Genomic DNA, 19,928 nt, shown 5'->3' with positions numbered 1-19,928 from the left:
AGCACTTTCCAGTACTTTCACAGTACTTACAGTAGTACTTAAAATACTTTTGCAGCATTCTTACAATTCTCTTTATTTTCGCAGTACTTTTGATACTTTTTCAGTCATCTTTGCGTTCTGTGGCCCCGCCCCTTCCCTTTGAACTACTTCCTGTTTCCTAACCGATGGACTCATTCGCCAATTTATTGAAAACAAATCAATCAATCAGTGATAGGTTATCGATCGTCTGCCAGCCCGGGGTGTCGACCGCTTTTTCCGACGCCGTGACCCCGTGGCGTCGCCCGGCGGCCAACCGTCGCCGCCGGGTTCTCTTTGGCAACTGCAGGCCCACTCTGTGGTCCGGTTCTCCGCACCACCCCGGGTTCTAGATCTTGTGGATCTTCTCCCCGGCCACCACCGGGTTCTCCCTGCGTATCCGCTCGGCGCCGGCCGCGCGATAGTCGAAGGTGCAGTCATGGGCGTCCGAGTAGCGGTGGGTCGAGCAGAAGATGTTTCCACACCTGCAGTCGAAGCCTGGAAGAACCCGGAGAACATTAATTAGAAGCCTTATTAGTCTTATTTACTGTCTGTACGTACCTTTGCGTGTGTGCGCTTGTGTCCCTTGGATACTTGTCTGTGTGTTTGTGTGTACGCGTGTGTGCTTGCGTGTGTCTTTGTCAATGTTCGTGTTGTGTGTTTTTGCATGTCTGTGTGTGCATTCATGCATGTGTGTGTTTGTCTGAGTGTATTGATGAGTTTGTTTGTCCCTTCGTGTGCTTTTGTGTCTGCGTGTGCGTACGCTCATGCTTCTATGCGTGTTTGTAAATGTGTGAGCCCATTCTTATGTATTTGCCCTTGTGTATATGTGTATGTGTGTTTTAATGGGTGTGTCTCTAAGTACAGTATGTGTGTGTTTGTCCGTGTTTGGTACCTGTCCGTTTTGTCCCTGTGTGTGTGTTTAACCTATGTAGATGTTTCCTTGTGTTTCCCCGTGAATGTGTTTGTGTGGTTTTGTCCCTGTGTGTTTGTCCCTATGTGTGTGTCCATGTTTGTGCTTGTGTGCCTGTGTGTATATGTGTTTGTGTTTTTATCCCCGTGTGTGTGTTTGTCCCTATGTGCTTGCATGTTTATGTGTGTGTATGTGTTTTTATCCATGTGTGTGTATATATATGTGTGTGTGTTTTTGTCCGTTTGTTTTTGTCTGCACATGTATTGTTTGTGTTTCCCTGTTTGTCCGTGTGCTTGTGTATGTTCGTGCTTGTATGTTTTTGTCTGTGTGTGTGTGTGTGTGTTACCTGTAAGTCCAACCCTCTTGCGGCAGGTGTAGCACCTGGTCCTCTTAGGTTTGGGTTTCTCCTCCACGTCGGCTCCGGCCTCCTCTGGTTCCTGCGCTGTCACCGCCGTTTCAGCAATGGCGGCGTCCCGTGGCTCCGCCTTCTGCTTCCTCTTCTTGCCCCGGCGTGAGCGCCCAGCCTCGGTGGCCTCGGCAGACCCACGGTGCTCTGGGGGGGAACCTGGGGGCCCCAACAACCGGCTCATCAGAACCAATCGATCGATCGATCAATCTTTGCGCCACTGCTAAAACATACTTTGGGTGCCATCGGGAACTTGAGCGCCTCCCGCCGCCGAGGATGAGGCCGGCTCGCTGGAACACAGGGAACAGCAAAGAACGTTAGGGGCGTGGTCAACGAACATGAGCCCTCTGATTGGCTGGCATCGCCGGCACCTGATCGTGCCGGAGACCCTGAATGCAGCACCAGCTCCACCTGGAGTGGAGGTCTATGTCTCTATGTTGAGTATGTGTTTGTGTCTATGTATGGGTTGTTCTTTGTTTATAAGTGTGTAAGCATCTGATTATTTGTCTTTGAGTGTGTCTGTGGGTGTTTTCATGACTGTGTATTTGTGTGCAATGTCTGTGTGTTGTATGTGTGTGTCAATCAATACTTTCATTTAAAAAACAGATAAGCTATCTTGTGTGTTGAGTGTGCGATCTGTGGTATATGACTCATCTGGAAGTGTGTGCAAAATGTAGGGTGTGTGTATGTAGATATGTGTATACATGTGTATAAATTTGTGTGTGAATGTATTAGTTTTACTGTTTGCATGTGTATCTATCTGTCTTAGTGTGTGTATGCATGTCTGTGTGTGGATAAGTATGAATATGTATGTGTCTGTGTATTTGTGTGCCCTGAATGTGTATACATGTTTATGTGCATGTGTGTATGTGTGTTTCTGTGTTTGCATGTACAGTATGTCTTAGTGTGAGTGTATGCATGCAGTGTGTGGATATGTACGTGAATGTTTATGTGTATGTGTGTGCATGTATGTGTATACATACATATGTTTGTATGTGTATGTATGCATGTGTCTATGTATGTTTATTTATGTATGTACGTACATGTATGTGTTTGCGCGTATATGCGTGTGTGTGTATACCTGCGGTCTTCCCTCTCCTGTGTGTGTGATGAAGGTCTGGTTTCATTCGAGGGTCCTAGAGGAGAGAGTAAGGTGAGTGCAGCGTTAAGCTCCCCCCCCCCCGGTAGAAGGTGGAGAAGGTCTACGTTGGAGCAGACCTGCGGGAGGGGCGTGTCTTTGCAGGAGGTCCCGGTAGCACACCGAGCACATGCCGTTGTTCCTGGGGTTTCCATAGTAACCGCAGCCCGTGGAGCACAGCAGAGGGGCGGGGCACTCCGTCTCCTGGGAAACGGTCCTCCTGCGAGGGGGCGGGGTTTATTCCTTTGTTTACACGTGTCTCACAGGGGCAGGGCTTATCCCGGACAGGTCACTTTGTCAATCATCCTACCCTTTGCGCTCGTCCGTCATGGTGTCCTCTTGGGATGGTTGCGGGTCAAAGGTCGGGTGAGATGGGGGGCAGGGACTCCGGACGGCGTGACCGAGCTCGCTGCCGCCACCCGCCCCCACTTATGCACATCAGCATCGCTACTTATCACAGCGGCATCCTCTTCCTTGCCACCTGTGACCTTATATGGAGCATCACAGATGTGGCGTGGTGACATCACAGCTTCTGGGTCTTCTTCTTCTGCTGTGAGGCTGGAGGACCTCCTGTGTGTGTGTGTGTGTGTGTGTGTGTGTGTGTGTATGTGGCGTCTGATGACAGTGACATCACAGGGTGGCATGCTTCCCTCCCGCCATGGCGCTGCTTGGCCCTGTCATCCCCAGCATCACAGAGCTGTGATTGACAGCCGGGGTGAAATCCCGCCCCCGGGGAAGGCTGGGATTGGTTCCGCCCACCCGCATCCTGAGGGCTCATCGGATTGGCTTACATTTGTTTCACAATAACATGAAATAAAATAACAGAATTAAAGTGAATTGAGATTGAAACGAAAAAGTGACTTTAGAGTAAAAAGGGATTAAATTCTTTATTTGTGTACAATTAAATTTAAGTCATTATCCTCCATTATCCATTATCCTAAAAACAAACAATGAAATGTAAAAAATGGAGATTTGAAAAGAATGATTTTAAATAATGATCTGACTATGCGTATTTCTCAAGAATACATTTCAGTAATTTGGATTTTGTTTCGTAATATCAAAATAACAATGAAATCTAAAACAATGGAGATTTGAAAAAAGGTTGATAAGAAAAAGGGATTTCACTCTGAGTGTAATTTGTATATTTTAAAAATACATGTATACAATTAAACCCCTGTATTTCTTTTTAATTAGTTTCACAATATTAACTATAATAACAATAACATCTCAAAAAAGACATTTAAAAAAAAGTTGATGTATTGAAAAGTTTTAGAATGAAATGTGATTTCAGTGCATAACTTTTATTTATTTATTTGTTCAATTTAATAATAAACTCAAGTAATGATTGTCAGTTATTATGCAGTTCCCATTCCCCACACCAGATGGCGATGTTGCGGTGCGGCGCTGTTCGCCTGCCGCCTGTGTGCGCGGCGAAGAAGAAGAAGACGGAAGTACCGTGCCGTTTGCTACACGGTCCACTCGCGCCTTTGTTTTGGTGGATCAACCTTGAAATTGTGAGTGGAAATGGACCGTCCGTTCCACCCGGGGCCCCCGGAGGCGCCCCGGCTTCCGGGATACACCGGCGGCTACCAGCAGACACCGTACCCTGCGGACCCCGCTGTCCCCCGGTGGACGCCACCACCGTCTCCAGGGTACGACGGACACTCGTTGGGCTTCAGGAGCGGCTTCCCGTTGCCAGTTCCCGCCGCTGGAGGCTTCGGCGGCCCGCGGTTACCTCCCCCGTTCGCCTTCGACCCTTCCGTTCCGCCGCCGCCGTTTGGGTGCCCGCCGCCAGCTCACTTCCCCGGAGCGTTCCAGCCCTTCGCCCCGGGTGAGCCTGACGTGGACCGGGGTCCGCGGCCGCCCGACGCCGAGACCGACGTCCAGAGGAAGCAGGACGAAGTCTGGGTGCGGAGCTTCGCCCAGACCCGAGTGAAGGGCACCCCCGACCCGGCGGCACAGGAGCCGCGGCGGCTGTCGGTACCGGAGCTCCGGGAGCGGCTCTACGGCGCCGCCGCGCTAGCTAGCCGGCTAGCGGAGGCATGCCGCGGCCTGCGCACTCAACTCGAGGACCCCGGTGCCTGGAGCTGCGCCTACCCGGCGGCGCTGCGTTTGAGAGCGGAGCTGGAGGGGCGCTTGTCGCGGCTCGGCACATGCGCAGAGAGCGCGGTCGCCAACTTAGCGCGGCTGCGGCGGCGGCGGCAACGACTGCGCAGGCGCAGCGAGGCTCGCGACGCCGAGTGGCGTGAGCGCGAGGAAAGGCGGGACGCGCGCGAGGCCGCCATCGACGCCTGGAGGGGCAAGCAGGTGCAGCGCGTGGAGGAGAAGAAGAAGGTTTGGATAATGAATGAAGAAGTTTATTTGTAATTTCATTTTTTAAGTCAAATTTCTGTCACAATGTGACCTACACTCACCGGCCACTTTATTAGGTACACCTGTCCAACTGCTCGTTAACACTTAATTTCTAATCAGCCAATCACATGGCGGCAACTCAGTGCATTTAGGCATGTAGACGTGGAGTTCCTGCAGTTCAAACCGAGCATCAGTCTGGGGAAGAAAGGTGATTTGAGTGACTTTGAACGTGGCATGCTTGTTGGTGCCACAAGGGCTGGTCTGAGTATTTCAGAAACTGCTGATCTACTGGGATTTTCACGCACAACCATCTCTAGGGTTTACAGAGAATGGTCCGAAAAAGAAAAGATATCCAGTGAGCGGCAGTTCTGCGGGCGGAACTGCCTTGTTGATGCCAGAGGTCAGAGGAGAACGGCCAGACTGGTTCCAGCTGATAGAAAGGCAACGGTGACTCAAATAACCTCCCGTTACAACCAAGGTAGGCAGAAGAGCATCTCTGAACGCACAGGACGTCCAACTTTGAGGCAGATGGGCTACAGCAGCAGAAGACCACGCCGGGTGCCGCTCCTTTCAGCCAAGAACAGGAAACTGAGGCTACAATTTGCACAAGCTCATCGAAATTGGACAATAGAAGATCGGAAAAACGTCGCCTGGTCTGATGAGTCTCGATTTCTGCCGCGACATTCGGACGGTCGGGTCAGAATTTGGCGTCAACAACATGAAACCATGGATCCATCCTGCCTTGTATCAACGGTTCAGGCTGGCGGTGGTGGTGTAACGGTGTGGGGAATATTTTCCTGGCACTCTTTGGGCCCCTTGGTACCAATTGAGCATCGTTGCGACGCCACAGCCTACCTGAGTATTGTTGCTGACCACGTCCATCCCTTTATGACCACAATGTACCCAACTTCTGATGGCTACTTTCAGCAGGATAATACACCATGTCATAAAGCTGGAATCATCTCAGACCGGTTTCTTGAACATGACAATGAGTTCACTGGACTCAAATGGCCTCCGCAGTCACCAGATCTCAATCCAATAGAGCATCTTTGGGATGTGGCGGAACGGGAGATTCGCATCGTGGATGTGCAGCCGACAAATCTGAGCCAACCGTGTGATGCCATCATGTCAATATGGACCAAACTCTCTGAGGAACGCTTCCAGCACCTTGTTGAATCTACGCCACGAAGAATTGAGTCAGTTCTGAAGGCAAAAGGGGGTCCAACCCGTTTCTAGCATGGTGTACCTAATAAAGTGGCCGGCGAGTGTATAATCCTGATAAACTTGCTGTGAAATTGCCAAATTTTCACAAGCTGGCGCCGCTGGCATGGAAGATGTTGCACAACCATCAGTTTTCACCCGAGAATTGCTATCTTTGGAATAACAGAAGTATTCACTACTAAAAGATATCATTGTATTATAAAAGCTGGGTCGACAACAATATCATTTTGATTGCACAACTTTTAAAGGTTAATGGTCAGTTATTACTATATGAAGGATTTATTACCATTTTTTTGCTGTTCCACCAAAGGAATATGACTTAATCAGTAAGGCTATCCCAAAAAGTGTTTTGCAACTGCATTTTGGGTCCATGGCAGGGCGTACTGGTCAATTCTGAACAAAGTCTTTCTGGGAAGGGTGGATGTTACAAAGGTCAAATGTCCAAATAAATATATTCGCTAGGTAAAACTGTTCCTACAGCAACAGTTTTTCGGTCTTCTTTGTATAAGGATTTAAATTGGAATAAAACATGACCGACCAGTAATAAATTCTGTCTAAATTCTGTAAAGGAGGTATCTTATAAAATTGCACACAACATATACCCAGCAAAAACAATGTTGCAAAGATTTAGGATTGATATTGGTGACTTCGGTGATATTTGTGGTATACATGTAGAATGTACTTTACATTTATTTTACTATTGCTTGTATTCACAACTATTTTGGTTAGATGAACAAGCCTTTATTGAGAGGAGGACTGGATTCTCACTGCAACTGCAGAATGAGGACATTTTTCTTTCCTATGAAGACTGCATCAAGGAAAAGGACTTTGTTTCCTTTGTACAACTTGTGTTGCTCTTGGGGAAATTTCCTAGTCACAAAAGGAAATGGATGAAGAGCAGACCAAACTTCAGTCTTTCTTCAGGAAGTGGGTCACTACGGCACCACTATTATTGGCCTTCTGAATCGGAAGGCAGTATGAACGAATTTTATTTGGGAAAAATTTGTTGAATATTTGGGTGTATGTATCAGCGTAGATAGTATTTTAGTATAAAAAAAAAGCAAGAGGTTTGGTCACTCCCCCATCCCAACTCTGAGCCCTCTCTCTGACATCACTTCTGCTTCCCCCGCAGGAGGCGGAGCTTCGGCGTACAGCCGACGCAGTGCTGTGCGAGGTACGCCGGAAGCAGGCGGACGTCAAGCGCATGCTGGACCTCCTGCGATCCCTGGAGAAGTTGCGCAGGCTCCGGCAGGAGGCAGCATCCCGAAAGGGTGCGGTGCCACTTCATGTTTGGCAAGGAGGGAGGTTGACCCCGGGGGTGCCACTTCCTGTTTGGCAAGGAGGGAGGTTGATCCCGCGGGTGCCACTTCCTGTTTGTAGAGGGAGGGAGGTTGGCCTGAGGAGCGCCACTTTTTCTTTGGCATTGAAGGGAGGTTGACCCCAGAGGTACCACTTCCTATTTGACAAGGGAGGGAGGTTGACCCCAAGGGTGCCACTTCTTGTTTGCTTAGGGAGAGGAGTTCATCCCAGGGACTCCACTTCCCAATTGGCGAGGGAGGGAAGTTGCCCCCAGGGGAGCCACTTCCGGTTGTGCGGAGGAGGAAAGTTTACCCCAGGGGCACCACTTCCTGTTTGCCGAGGGAAGGAGGTTGATCTCAGGGGTACCACTTTCTCTTTGGCAAGGGAGGGAGGGAAGTTGACCCCAGGGGTGCCATTTCTTGTTTGCTGAGGGAGGGGGTTTCACCCCAGGGACTCCACTTCCCAATTGGCGAGGGAGGGAAGTTGCCCTCAGGGGAGCCGCCACTGGTTATGCAGTGGAGGAAAGTTCACCCTGGGGGGACACTTCCTGTTTGGAAAATGAGGGAGGTTGACCTTCTAGCGCCATCTATGTATGTCTGCAGGGATCCTGGCCGACCCCGAGTGTGAGTGCGAGTTCGTTCGGCGCCTGGAGCGCCTGCGGGTGGTGGCCAAGAAGAGGACATCCATCTACAGCGCTGAGGAGAAGGCCCTCAGGGTGATGCTGGAAGGCGAGCAGGAGGAGGAGAGGAGGAGGGAGCAGGAGAGGAGGATGAAGAAGGAGAGGGAGCGGCAGGCGCACAGGAGGCGGCAGGTGGACGCCATGCTCTTCGGAGGTATTTCCCAACCTTTTGGAACCCGCTGTAGAATGTTCCGCTCTGTGGCTGACCAGCTGTGGTTTCTCCAGACCAGGTTCCAGGGGATCCGGCCCTGCAGCCCATGGCAGGATTCTACGCCCATGTGGAGCACTCGCTCTACGCCCTTGTCCACATCAGGTATGCTCCTCTTCTGCACCGCTGAACTTCTAGAACTGCAGATGCAAAGAAAGGGGGGCGCCAACAGGGAGAACCCAAGAATTGGGTAACAAGGGTTGGAGCTGGGATTTGGGAACCAATGGGGAGAACCTGAGGGTTGGAGCACGGTAGAGGACCAAACTGGGGTTCCGGAACTGAAGGGGAGAACCAGAGGATTGGACCTCAGGGGGAACCAGGTTCCCAGGAACCAAGGGGAGAACTGGGATTTTGGAAACAGTGGGGAGAACCCGTGGAGAGGTGTGCACAGAGCTGGCAGCCAATAGTCTAAATCAGGGTTGTCAAACTCATTTCCAATGGTGGGCCACATTCGACCCGGGTGGATGTCAAGTGGGCCGGACCATTAAAATAATAGCATACTCAGCAATAAATAACCAAAGTATTATGTATTTCCTCTGTTTTGGTGTGAAGAAGTGCAAGGACATAAGGAAAATCTTGGAATTTAATGAACAATCCTTTTACAAAACATTTCATGAAACACCTCATATTTTCTTAGACAAAAAGTGCAGTTTACTTCTATGATTCACATGTATGCATTGCAATCATGTGATCATGCGATCCCACTGATCGTGCAAAGGCACAAAACTTTAACAAGTAATTGGTATTGAAAAATATAGTAATCCACTTTAAGATTAAATGAGACTTATAAAGAAAATTTTTAAACCACTTCCACACGTGCATATAAAATCTAAATTGAATCCCTACACCTTACAAACTAAAGAGAGTGCTATGAAATGTGTAAGGATGAGAGTATTTACCTGTCCTGTAAATGTGTAAACTTCATCCATGAAACATGCAAACACATATAGTACATACTGAAATGTATGGAGTTGCATGAACAGTAGAATTCCACCATACTAGTTTGTAGTGAAGCTGCTGACTTACATTAAATTGCACATTTTTGCTAGCATGAGTCTCGTGGTGGCGCCGTGTATTATATTCCCTAAATACCGAAACTTGTTGCAAACACGCCAAGCACAAAGGTTTCCCGTGCGTCTCGGTAAATAAATAGGACGTAGTCCATTTTCCTTTGAAAATTCTACACTCTCGATCTACTTTTCTCTGTTTTGATAACGACATTTTGGCTAATGAAGGAGTAGCAGGGAGGTAGAGAACAGGGTGGAAACGATGTCATAACAAGCAGCAGGTGGTGCATTGATAACGTCTCCTGATTGGTCCGTCTCAGTGATGCGGATTGTCTTCTACTCTGACCAAAATAGTGCGCCCCCTAGTGGAAAATTCTTGAATTGCATTCAATTTAAAAAAATAAATCCTTGTCTTTTATGCACTTTTTCACTTTCAAATTATCCTGCGGGCTTGGTCGAACCCCTTTGCGGGGAAAGAAAAGTCACTGATTTATTGAGAATTAGAAAAATTGATCAGTGGACACAAAGTGATCAGCTCTGGAGGAACCTGATCCCAACATGGGTTCAGTTTTCACCAGATCAATAGGTATCACTTTCAATTTTCATTCGGTCGGTAGTTCAGTATTGATATGTTCAATGTTGATCAGTTCCGTGTTCATTTTTTCATTCATCAAATAGTGATTGTTCAGTTCAATATTTATTCATTTATTAGTTCAGTATTGATTTGTTCAATGTTGAGTATAATAATGATTGATTCGGTTCATTATTGATTTGTTCCTCGTTGATCGGTTCAACAGTGATTCAATCAATGTTGATCAGTTCAATATTCAGTTCTTCATAGTTGAATATTGATATGTTCAATGTTGATCAGTTCAATATTGATTCGTTCATTATTTCAGTATTGATTTGTCCATTGTTGATCAGTTCAATATTATTTTGTTCATAGTTCAATAATGATTTGGTCAATGTTCATTAGATCAAAATTGATTATTTCTGTATTAAGCAGTTCAATGTTGATCTGTTAGGTTTTGATTGGGTTACTATCACTTCATTAGTCCAATGTTCACCAGTATTGATTGAATCATCAGTTCAATTTCAAACTGTTCAACACTGATCAGCTCATTAGTTCAATTTTGATCAGTTTAATATTGATCAGTTCAGTAGTGATCAGGTCAATCCTCAGGTCGAGTTGTGTGTTGCCCTCCGGCTGGTGGACTTGCTATGAATGACAGTCTGAATCAATCGGCAGTGAATCAGTGGTTTCATTCCAGACATGGATCAATAATCAAAACCCGGTCACCTGGTTCCGTAGTCTGCTCCGAAGAAGAAACGAGATGGAACGAAGTATCAATAAGTTGCCTCCTCGATCAGCAGAGGCCTGATGTGTTATTATTTGATCTGCCCCCAGGAGGGAGTGGGACGCCTTCCTGGTCCAGGACGATCACCCTGAAGGTTCTGCAGTTCCTCAGAGCTGGGTTCTGCCAGACGTTCCGTCCGACCCGGCTTGGGCCTCGGCCCTCGTGGGCGACGGGACCTGACCGACTCAGGCGGAACCTGGATGTGGAGAATCGTCCAGAATCATGTCCTCTCAGCACCTCCAGGTCCGGTTCCCTCAGCTCCCTGGTTAGAAGGACTAGGACACCAGGTCCTTAAAAAGTCTGGAAATGTTGCTGTGTAATAAATTTTAAAATGATAAAAAAGGTGCTTCAGGAGATTTTCATTTTTTTTTCCTATCAACGTAGGACAGGTGTTCTCCACGGTAACACTGACAGGGAGCCTGATGGTTCTCAGTGACGTTTGGTGAGGTTCATGGCTGGTGAGGCACTGACTTTATCATCACATGTCTCTTCCTCAAAATTGAACGGTAAATGGGAATTTTTTTTGCGATTTTGGAAAAAAAAAAACAACTGAAAATGGCAGTGGCAGTGGCAGAGGCCCCGCCTCCCACTGCCACTTCTCCCCCCCCCAGATGGTCACATGTGGAAGGTGTACTCCTGTCCTCTGCTGCCCCTGGTAGTCACATGTATTTGTTCTGTCCTCTGCTTCTCCATGGCGTTCATATGTACTTTCATGCTTGCTCCCTGCTAGTCAAGTGTACTCTTGCCCTCTGCTGCCCCTGGTAGTCGTATGCACCTCTGCCTTCTGCTGCCCCCTTGTGATCAGGTGTAGGTGTATCCTCTGCTGCCCCCTTGCAGGTACGTGGAGTAGTAGTTTTGTCTTCTGCTACCCCCCGCTAGTCAAGTGTACCCTTGCCCTCTTCTCCCCTGGTAGTCCCAAGTATCTCTATCTTGAGCTACCCCGTCTACACATACTTAGTCCTCTGCTACCCCCTGATTATTAGGTCTACTTCCGTCCTCTCCTGCCCCCTGTTGTTCTGGGTGGTCAGCTGTAGTTCAGACCCCTGTCGCCCTCTGGTGGTGGTGTATCCGGATGTCTCTGCCCTGTCAACAATCTGGAACTATTGTCCTGTCTGTGTGCTGAGGTTCAAGGTCAGATACCCCCCCCCCCGGATCACATTCCCTACAGCCATGTGTCTCCCCCTGTCAGCAGCTCCCCCTCCCCGTGGATCGAGTCACAAGTCCCGGCTAAGTTTAGTCAGACAGACCCATCCCCGGATGGAGGACCCCCTTCTCCGCTGGGACACAGTAGATGACCTCCCCTCCGACTCCCCTCCCCGATGTTCGCTCCGGACCCGACGGATCCACAGCGGCAGAGGAGCCATCGGGATGGTCTGACAGACGTTTTTCTCCAAGGGGGAGAAGTGGGGGTGCGATGGAGGTGATGGAGTTGGACAGCTGCCGGGCGCCGACCCGGATAAGGGTGAAGCTTCAGGACCGGGTTTTTGTGGTGGAAAAGAAGCTCCTGACCCAGAACTGCGAGTATTTCCAGGCGCTGTTCCGTTCCGGTATGAAGGAGTCTGGTTCCAGCGAAGTCCGATTGCCAAGCGTGGGAGTCCTGGGGTTCCTGGTTCTAATCCAGGTCCTGGAAGGGGAACGCCCGATGCTGGACAGCGACCAGATCGTGGAGGCCGTCCAGTGTGCGGCGTTCCTGCAGGCGCCGGCGCTGACTCGGCACCTTATCCGTATCGTGGACTCCGAGAATTGTCTCCTGATGTTCCACACTGCCGCCACCTTCGGTGTGAGGGAGCTGTTGCACGGTGCTGCTCTCTTCATCCGGGACATGTACCAGGACCTGAGGGAAGACCTGCGGGTGCTTCCGGAGTCTCTGGTGGACTACGTGTCCTCGCTAAGCCCGAGTTCCTACGTGGCGGTTTGCAGCCACTCGCCGTCCAGCGAGCTGCTACCGGACCTGCAGCGGAACATCTGCTACCTGGATGAGGACCTCGGGGACTGGAAGGTTCTGACCAGCCTGCCTGTTTGCGCCAGCACCACCATGGCCGGCGTGGCTGTCCTGGAGAACCGCCTCTACATCATCGGGGGCGTCCATGATGTCAGCAAGAGGGCGGTGGAGAGCGGCTTCTGCTTCGACCCCGGCGCCAACGCCTGGTCACAGATCCCGGGTCCCCGTCAGCGGCGCTACAACCTGACCCTGCTGGCTCATGAAGACTCCCTCTACGCCATCGGCGGAGAGTACAACAGGGCGCCGCTGGCGTCAGTCGAGAAATTCAAGGCATCCGGCGGTGCCTGGTGTGCAGCTCCACAGCTACCCAGTGCCGCTGCCTCTGTGGCGTCTGCCGCCGCCATGGGGCGGATCTTCATCTGCCTCTGGCGGGGCAATGGCGCCACAGACATCCATGAGTTGGTGCCGGAGGCGGAGCATTGGGCTCTGGTCACCACCCTGGTCCGGGAGCAGAGCTATGGGATCCACATGGTGGCCCACAGGGACAACTTGTACATGATGCGCAATGGACCCTGTGACGACTTCCTGCGGTGCGTGATGGACCGCTACAACCTGAGCACCGGCCAGTGGAGCAGTGTGATGGGGCAGTTCGGCAACAGCAAGGGGGCGCTGCTCACGGCGGTGGTGCGCGGGGATTCGGCATTCACGCTCGGCAAGAAGGTCACCAGTGAGTACGCCATCCGGGACGGCAGGTGGTGCCCCAGGCGTGAGATGAAGGGCTTTGGCAGGATTGGGTCCATCTACACCTTCCTTATGAGGCTTCCAGCTTCTGCGCCGCCCGCCAACCAGGGTTTTACCGGTTTGCCGCGGAACCGCCACACCTCCGGGCGGAGAATCTTCATCCGATGCTGCGAGGACCCTTAGTGACTGGAACCAACAAAACCTGGAAGGCGAGTGGAGGATTCTTGGTGTACCTCTTACTTTGGACACAAGAGGGCAAGCTGCTGGTAGATGCCTCCTGGTAGCATTCAAGCACTTGATGTGCAACTGTTTGTCATTGTAGCTCCCCTCCATCCGACAGGCTTGTTGCACCACTTTAGAGGGGCAGATTGCTAACAGTGGCTATGACTTGCCACATATTAGGGCTGACGGAAAGTAGCTTTGTTGCCGTAGCGGCGCCCCCCTTTGGATGAGCCTGGCACTGCAGCAGAAGAACTCCCAGTAAGGGAGGGGACGCTTTTAGCATTGCTAACACAGAACAAGACTTTGTATTTGTGAATAAAGTTTTATTTGAACCCGACAGATTTTTTTTAAAATATATTTTTAATAGAATTTTATTTAAAGTGCGAATGTGTAATAACAGGGTGACTCCATGAACAGACGGTAGCAAAACACGCTGTAATAAAGGTATAATGATGGTGTAATAAAAGTGTAATAAACAGGGCATTAATAAAATGTGTTTGTGTGAGTGTGTGTGTGTGTGTCCTCAGGACACCCTCATCATGAGCTCTTCCAGCGCCCTCTCCCGGTGGTTCTCGTGCACCAGCAGCACCTCCTTGATGGTGCTCTGCTGGAAACCCATCTCGTTGAACTGATCCAGGAGCTGCAGGAATTCCTGGGCCTGAGACAGTCAGCTTGTTATTTATGGTTTGTTTCGAAAGTCTTTTTTTGGTGTTTTAAAGACAAAAAAAACAGATTTTTTGTCTTACTTTTCAAGGTTTTTATCTTTTTCTTAGTAGAAATTATTTGATCTTATTTAACTATTTGTTTTGTCATCATGTTACTTTAAAAACTCCTGCTCTACACAAACGCACACTTAAACTTATACAAACACACACACTTAAACACACACATAACCAGACATGAACACACACATACACTGCCACTCAAACAGAACACATAGATGCACTCAGACAGCCCCCCCCCACACACACACACTACAAGAAATTACACATGCAGACACACACACACACAAAGGTGCAGAAAAAATGCACACTTTCACACTGAAAACACACAGAAACATAAACATGCAGACACACACACAGACAACTTACAGAACTGTCTCAAGAAATAAGAATATTATGATAAAGTTCTTAATCTTCTATATTGCCATTAAAAAACAAAAAAATACTTTTTCATGATTTTCTAATATTTTGAGATAGGATTTTTGAGTTTAATAATAATAATAATAATACATGGGATTTTATAGCGCTTTTCATGACACTCAAAGACGCTTCACAAGTAAAAAAAAAAAAGTTAAAATGTAAGCCATAATCAGCAATATTAAAATAATAAAAGGCTTGGAATATTTCAGTTGATTTATAATTAATCCAGAATGTATGACATTTTTGTTTTTGTAATTGCACCACAGAAGATAAAGAACTTTATCACAATATTCTAATTTTCTGAGACAGTCCTGTATATCCACACATAAATAAAACTTCACAAATAGAGGCGCGCACACACACACACACACACACACACACAGATGTAGTCCTGCCCCCTGACCCCATACCTTGTTCTCGCTGTAGTGGAACATCTCCAGAGCTTCCTCCACCTGAGCCTCGTCATGGCCCAGCTGGCACAGGTGGTCGCAGGCCAGCAGGTAGGCTAGCACCTGGAGCGAGCACACACACACACACACACACACACACACACACACACACACACACACACACTAGTGTCAAACCCTGGTGCCGCTGTAATCTGACCGGATCAACTTGGATTCTGTCATAATCTGGCGGGGAAGATGTTCCCGGCGTGTCGTCATGGCGACCCCCACCCACCTGCTCAGGCGTGCGGCGGCCCGTCTTCTGCAGAGCCAAGATGGCGGTGGTGAGCGGGTATCCGGCGGCGGTGACAAAGCCCAGAAGCTCCCTCTCCTCTGCGCTCAAAGCCAAAAGCAGCTCTGCAGACGAGTCCTTGGGGGGGGCATTAGCATTAGCATTAGCATTAGCATCATCAACCAACAGGCACAGGGAAGGTGGAGCTTAAAGCCAGCGCAGCGAGATGAAGTGCGGTTGTGCTAGCTTAAATGTTTGGGTAGAAATCCGGCAAAAATATACCCAAGTGATAAAATGCACAGCCTCAGCTCCGTTCAGGTCAATCGTCTAAAATTAGCGATTAGCCACATTTGCGGCAGGTTCCCGAGAATGGGGGATTGAGCTCCCCCCCCACACACACACCTCCCAAACACCCCATGCCCTGTTAATCCCTACGACCTCGGAGAACCCGACCCATCCAGACACCGGCTTCACACGGGCTATTTCTGTCCCCTGCCCCCCACAGGCTCTGTGCCTTCCTGGCAGCCGAAGGGTTAAACGGGTTCCAGGAAACCGTTGAGAACAAATAGCACTGGCGCACTGAAAAACCGAGAATGCAGAGTGATAGAACCTAGATCTGGGGGAACATCAAGCGTGTGGAACATTGAGATAAAAGAATGATGGAGGGGAACATCGTGGTAAAGGAACATAGACATATAACGTTAGGGTGGGGGTACATCATGCTAAAGGAACGTAGATCTTGGGTGAGTGAACATTGAGGTAAGGGAACATAGTGTAGAACACAGGGGTGGAGGATCATTACGGTAAAGGAACATAGGTCTTGGTAAGCGTATGGCTGTGGGAACATGGTGGTAAAGGAAAATACTGTAGATCTGGGAGAACGTTGGGCTGGGGGAACATTGAGGTAAAGGAGCATACATGTAGGAGAACCTAGTGTTGGGGAACATAGTGGAGATGGAAGGTATATCTAGGAGAACGTTGGGCTGGGGGAACATTGAGGTAAAGGAGCATACATGTAGGAGAACCTAGTGTTGGGGAACATAGTGGAGATGGAAGGTATATCTAGGAGAACATTGGGCTGGGGGAACATTGAGGTAAAGGAGCATACATGTAGGAGAACTTAGTGTTGGGGAACATAGTGGAGATGGAAGGTATATCTAGGAGAACGTTGGGCTGGGGGAACATTGAGGTAAAGGAGCATACATGTAGGAGAACCTAGTGTTGGGGAACATAGTGGAGATGGAAGGTATATCTAGGAGAACGTGAGGTTGGGGGAACGTTGTCCTTAAGGAACAAGATGCTTTTAGAACCCCGGGATGAGGAAACAAACACCAGGGGTTCTCAAAGTTCCCCTCTGACCCAAAGCGCGTTCTCCATTGAGTGCTCCTTCAGAAAAACATCGCTGGTACAGCCACTGAGTTGATCTACGTTCTCGGCTATTCCCCAAACTTGAACCCGCCCGCCCACCTCTGGCTCCCAAAGTTCCCTTCAGCTTCTCGATTGAATGTGCCCAGGAACGAACGTATTGATAGGTCCACTGAGTTGCCCTAAGCTCTCCAATGGTCCACAGACTACCTGTTGTTGGTGCCGCAGTGGCCTGGGGTGGAGTTGGCTGTCCAGACCCTGGCTGGACGGGTTCTGGTTCTTGGGGGTTCCGTCGGCCGTGTTCCGCAGGTTCTTGCGGCGGCGGTGAGGGAGGCTGCTGAGGCAGGCGGGTGGGTTCAGCAGGTCTGGAACAAAGGCCTTGCGGGTTCTCTGTGCCGGCGGCGGTGGAACCTGGTCTTGGGAGTGGTTGAGGCGAGTTGTAAGGGCGGCCGGGTTGAGGCTGTGCGAGCGTGGCCGTGGGTCAGGTTCCCAGAAGTCGGAACTGTGGCGGCTCGCCAGGCGGCTCTGCTGGGGGCTGCTCAGCAACATCCAATAGGGAGGGCAGGTGGGCGGAGTCTCCTGGGCCACCGCCGTTGTGACCGGTGCCGCGGAGAACCCACCCTGGAGGCCGGCTAGAACTCGCTTCTCCAGGTGGAAATCATACTGGAAGGCAATGTGAGCAAAGGTCAGAGGTCATCGGGTGATTGCACACTCATACACACACGGACACAAACACACACCTCTGTATCCTGTAGCAACCGCAGGTAGTTGGGGAGGTGAACTTTGACCTCTTTAGTCGCTTCCAGTGGGGAACCCTGGGGGATCCGCAGGGGAACCCCCTCCATGGTGACCCTGGCATAGAACATTTATTACCATCAACAATAATTATTACTATGATGATGATGATTATTATTATTATTAGTAATAATAATAAAATAATTAAGTTATTCCACAACTTTTATTAACTAGTTATTACACAATAATTTAACATAATTATAACAGTTTGTATAAAACTTTGTATCGTTATAATACCTTTTAATAGAACCTGATACATATGTTTAATTATTTGAGGTTATAAATAACCTGTGATATAAAACTGAAGTAACTATACAGTTTTATATAGCCATATATAGTTATTACCGTTTTGATGTAATGTTATAGACAGTTAAATACACAACTGTTACATTATTACACAGGTATTACACATTTGTTATACAACTGTATATAAAGCCCGAGCCAAACTGTTATATACAGTTTTCCAGCATGAAATAATGTTATATACAGTTATTACTAATGTTGCTATATAACATCATATACAATTAACATTGTTACTTCATAACACCGTATGCATGTGTTATAATTACAATATAACCTTATATACAGTGATTACAGTTAACGTTTTATATATATACATACATATACGCAGTTATTATACAGTAAATGTTCTCAGAGGGATTAGCGGAAGTTTTTGATTTCTATATATCTCATAGTTGTATATAACTGTATATAACAGTTGTGTAATAACTCATATAGTTTATTATAACAGTTGTATAATGATTATGTAATAACTTTATACAACAGTTTTGTACTAACTATGTACTAACTATGTATAACTTATAAGACTATTACACATCTGTAAATAACAGTTATGTAATAACTATGTACTAACTGTATATGACAGTTGTATGCTCCAAGTTGTATGCTTTGCTCCTGACAAGAACCTCAGCAGATGGCCTTGATGAACTGCGGTCCAGATGGTCAAGGAATTAAAGAACACCAAAACAGATGGTCCAGGACTTAAAGAACCTGCGTCAAGATGGTCGTAGAATTAAAGCGCCCCACAATCCAGATGGTCCAGGACTTGGAGAACCTGAGTCCAGATGGTCCAGGAACTGTCCTGTCTGTGAGGTCTGTGGTCCAGGCTCTACTTGACCAGAACCTTCGAGGCTGTGGTTCGACGTTCCTCCTCAGGTTTCAGGTTTAGGACTTCCAGGTGAGGCGTGATTCCTGGAATTGGACATGTATCTCCTCTTCCTCTTGTTCTGCTCCTCCTCTTCTTTAGAGGAACCTCCAGCCCAAACCTCGAAGAAGTCCTCAGAAGGAGAAGAAGAGCGTCTACTAACCGGGAGGCTCAAGATGTGGAGATCTTCCTACTGGTCTCCTCCGAGCTACTGTCTCCTGGAGGAGTGGCTCATCTGCCTGATGACATTGGTGCCACGTTGCCATAGAGACGTAAACAACCTGGGGGGGAGGGGGGGTGCTGCCCCCGGTGGTAGCGATGGGAACTGCAGGGATTAGAAGGCTATTCCCAGAAGTATCAGAGGAACGCAGTATTTATAGCAAGGTATATTTAAACAAGTACACACAAGTAGATAAATACACAGTATTTATCTACTTGTGGTAGTGCCTTTAACACCTTCAACACTCTGATCCTGCTGCAGGGGCGGGGCTTAACCTGGAGGGGCGGCTGGCCATCATCGAGGAGGTAGAACATGGAGGAACCAAGGAAGAACCTGGAGAGAGCTTGGTCAGAAGATCCCAGTTGCTTTAGAACCTAAAACCTTCCACAAAAGGTGGACAAAGTGAAAGGTTCTCTGTTCCTTGCTGAAGGAGAGGATGGAAACAGGAAGTGGAACCTGGAGAACCTTCTCTCGAATTTAACAGAATGCTTCGCGAACTAAACTGGAAAAGACACCTCACCTGGTCAAGTTCTTCATACACAAAAACAGAATGAAAAAGTGTTTCCCCAATTTCACGTTCTTTATAAACGATTTTGAATTATATAAAAAAAATCCTTAAAACTTAAGGAAAAATCCAAGAAATATAGTTTGATGTCTGAGATTCCTTGTGAACCACCAAGTTAAATGCATATTATATTCCCCTTGCAATTTATTTACGTTGTTTTTTTTTAAATTAATTTAGTTATTGATTTATTTTCTTTTTCTTCTGGCATTAAACATTTCTCACAAACCTTTAATACTGTTAACTTGTACAGTTAAGTGACTACATACAGAACAAATGTCCTTATATCCTTTGCTTCCTCATCCCGTTGATTGATTGACATTCGATTCTGCTTTGCCACGTTTGTTTGTACATATGGATAACTATTTATGTTCAATAAAAAAAAAGGTGTGAATGGTGGAATGATTGACAGCTGACCTGTGCGGGTTAAGCCCCGCCTCCTGAGCTGTGATTGGCCCCGTCATTCTGTTGTTCATTTTGCTGTCAATTTTTTGTAGATT

General features: G+C 48.1%; 4 protein-coding genes across 7 annotated transcripts; 2 read left to right on the top strand and 2 right to left on the bottom strand.

The window, feature by feature from the left end:
• Positions 1 to 47: 47 nt before the first annotated feature.
• Positions 48 to 3,235, bottom strand: zfand6 (zinc finger, AN1-type domain 6). The gene is made up of 6 exons (XM_086153142.1): positions 2,783 to 3,235; positions 2,553 to 2,692; positions 2,416 to 2,470; positions 1,569 to 1,624; positions 1,275 to 1,493; positions 48 to 513 (listed from the first exon to the last, which is right to left on the bottom strand). The coding sequence occupies exons 1-6, from the start codon at positions 2,800 to 2,802 to the stop codon at positions 365 to 367; spliced, it is 639 nt and encodes a 212-aa protein (XP_086009268.1). The 5' UTR covers positions 2,803 to 3,235; the 3' UTR covers positions 48 to 364.
• A 669-nt stretch (positions 3,236 to 3,904) lies between these two features.
• Positions 3,905 to 10,938, top strand: pdcd7 (programmed cell death 7). Its single transcript, XM_086152948.1, has 5 exons — positions 3,905 to 4,806; positions 7,178 to 7,316; positions 7,947 to 8,177; positions 8,249 to 8,336; positions 10,647 to 10,938. Exons 1-5 carry the CDS (start codon positions 3,997 to 3,999, stop codon positions 10,774 to 10,776), a joined length of 1,398 nt encoding a protein of 465 aa, XP_086009074.1. The 5' UTR covers positions 3,905 to 3,996; the 3' UTR covers positions 10,777 to 10,938.
• LOC147231519 (kelch repeat and BTB domain-containing protein 13-like) lies at positions 10,817 to 13,975 on the top strand. 3 transcript variants are annotated; one of them, XM_086152947.1, is made up of 3 exons: positions 10,817 to 10,839; positions 10,986 to 11,102; positions 11,789 to 13,975. In XM_086152947.1, the coding sequence occupies exon 3, from the start codon at positions 11,888 to 11,890 to the stop codon at positions 13,460 to 13,462; it is 1,575 nt and encodes a 524-aa protein (XP_086009073.1). In that variant the 5' UTR covers positions 10,817 to 10,839; positions 10,986 to 11,102; positions 11,789 to 11,887; the 3' UTR covers positions 13,463 to 13,975. The 3 variants fall into 3 exon arrangements, with proteins under 3 accessions (XP_086009073.1, XP_086009071.1, XP_086009072.1); XM_086152945.1 differs by lacking the exons at positions 10,817 to 10,839; positions 10,986 to 11,102 and adding an exon at positions 11,356 to 11,433; XM_086152946.1 differs by lacking the exons at positions 10,817 to 10,839; positions 10,986 to 11,102 and adding an exon at positions 11,391 to 11,433 and having other exon boundaries at positions 11,786 to 13,975.
• Positions 13,976 to 13,993: 18 nt separating this feature from the next.
• ubap1lb (ubiquitin associated protein 1-like b) lies at positions 13,994 to 18,613 on the bottom strand. Of its 2 annotated transcripts, none has more exons than XM_086152949.1 (6): positions 18,356 to 18,613; positions 17,427 to 17,538; positions 16,897 to 17,349; positions 15,325 to 15,459; positions 15,054 to 15,155; positions 13,994 to 14,159 (listed from the first exon to the last, which is right to left on the bottom strand). In XM_086152949.1, the coding sequence occupies exons 2-6, from the start codon at positions 17,529 to 17,531 to the stop codon at positions 14,025 to 14,027; spliced, it is 930 nt and encodes a 309-aa protein (XP_086009075.1). In that variant the 5' UTR covers positions 17,532 to 17,538; positions 18,356 to 18,613; the 3' UTR covers positions 13,994 to 14,024. The 2 variants fall into 2 exon arrangements, with proteins under 2 accessions (XP_086009075.1, XP_086009076.1); XM_086152950.1 differs by having other exon boundaries at positions 18,408 to 18,613.
• Between the last annotated feature and the right edge of the window lie 1,315 nt (positions 18,614 to 19,928).

Source organism: Fistularia commersonii, chromosome 9 (genome assembly GCF_037954325.1).
Source record: "Fistularia commersonii isolate RoL2024-O1a breed Wild chromosome 9, RoL_Fcom_v1.0, whole genome shotgun sequence".
Classification (NCBI taxonomy): Eukaryota; Metazoa; Chordata; class Actinopteri; order Syngnathiformes; family Fistulariidae; genus Fistularia; species Fistularia commersonii.
Note: the sequence above shows the minus strand (reverse complement) of the source record. Positions and strands in the feature narration are given on the sequence as shown.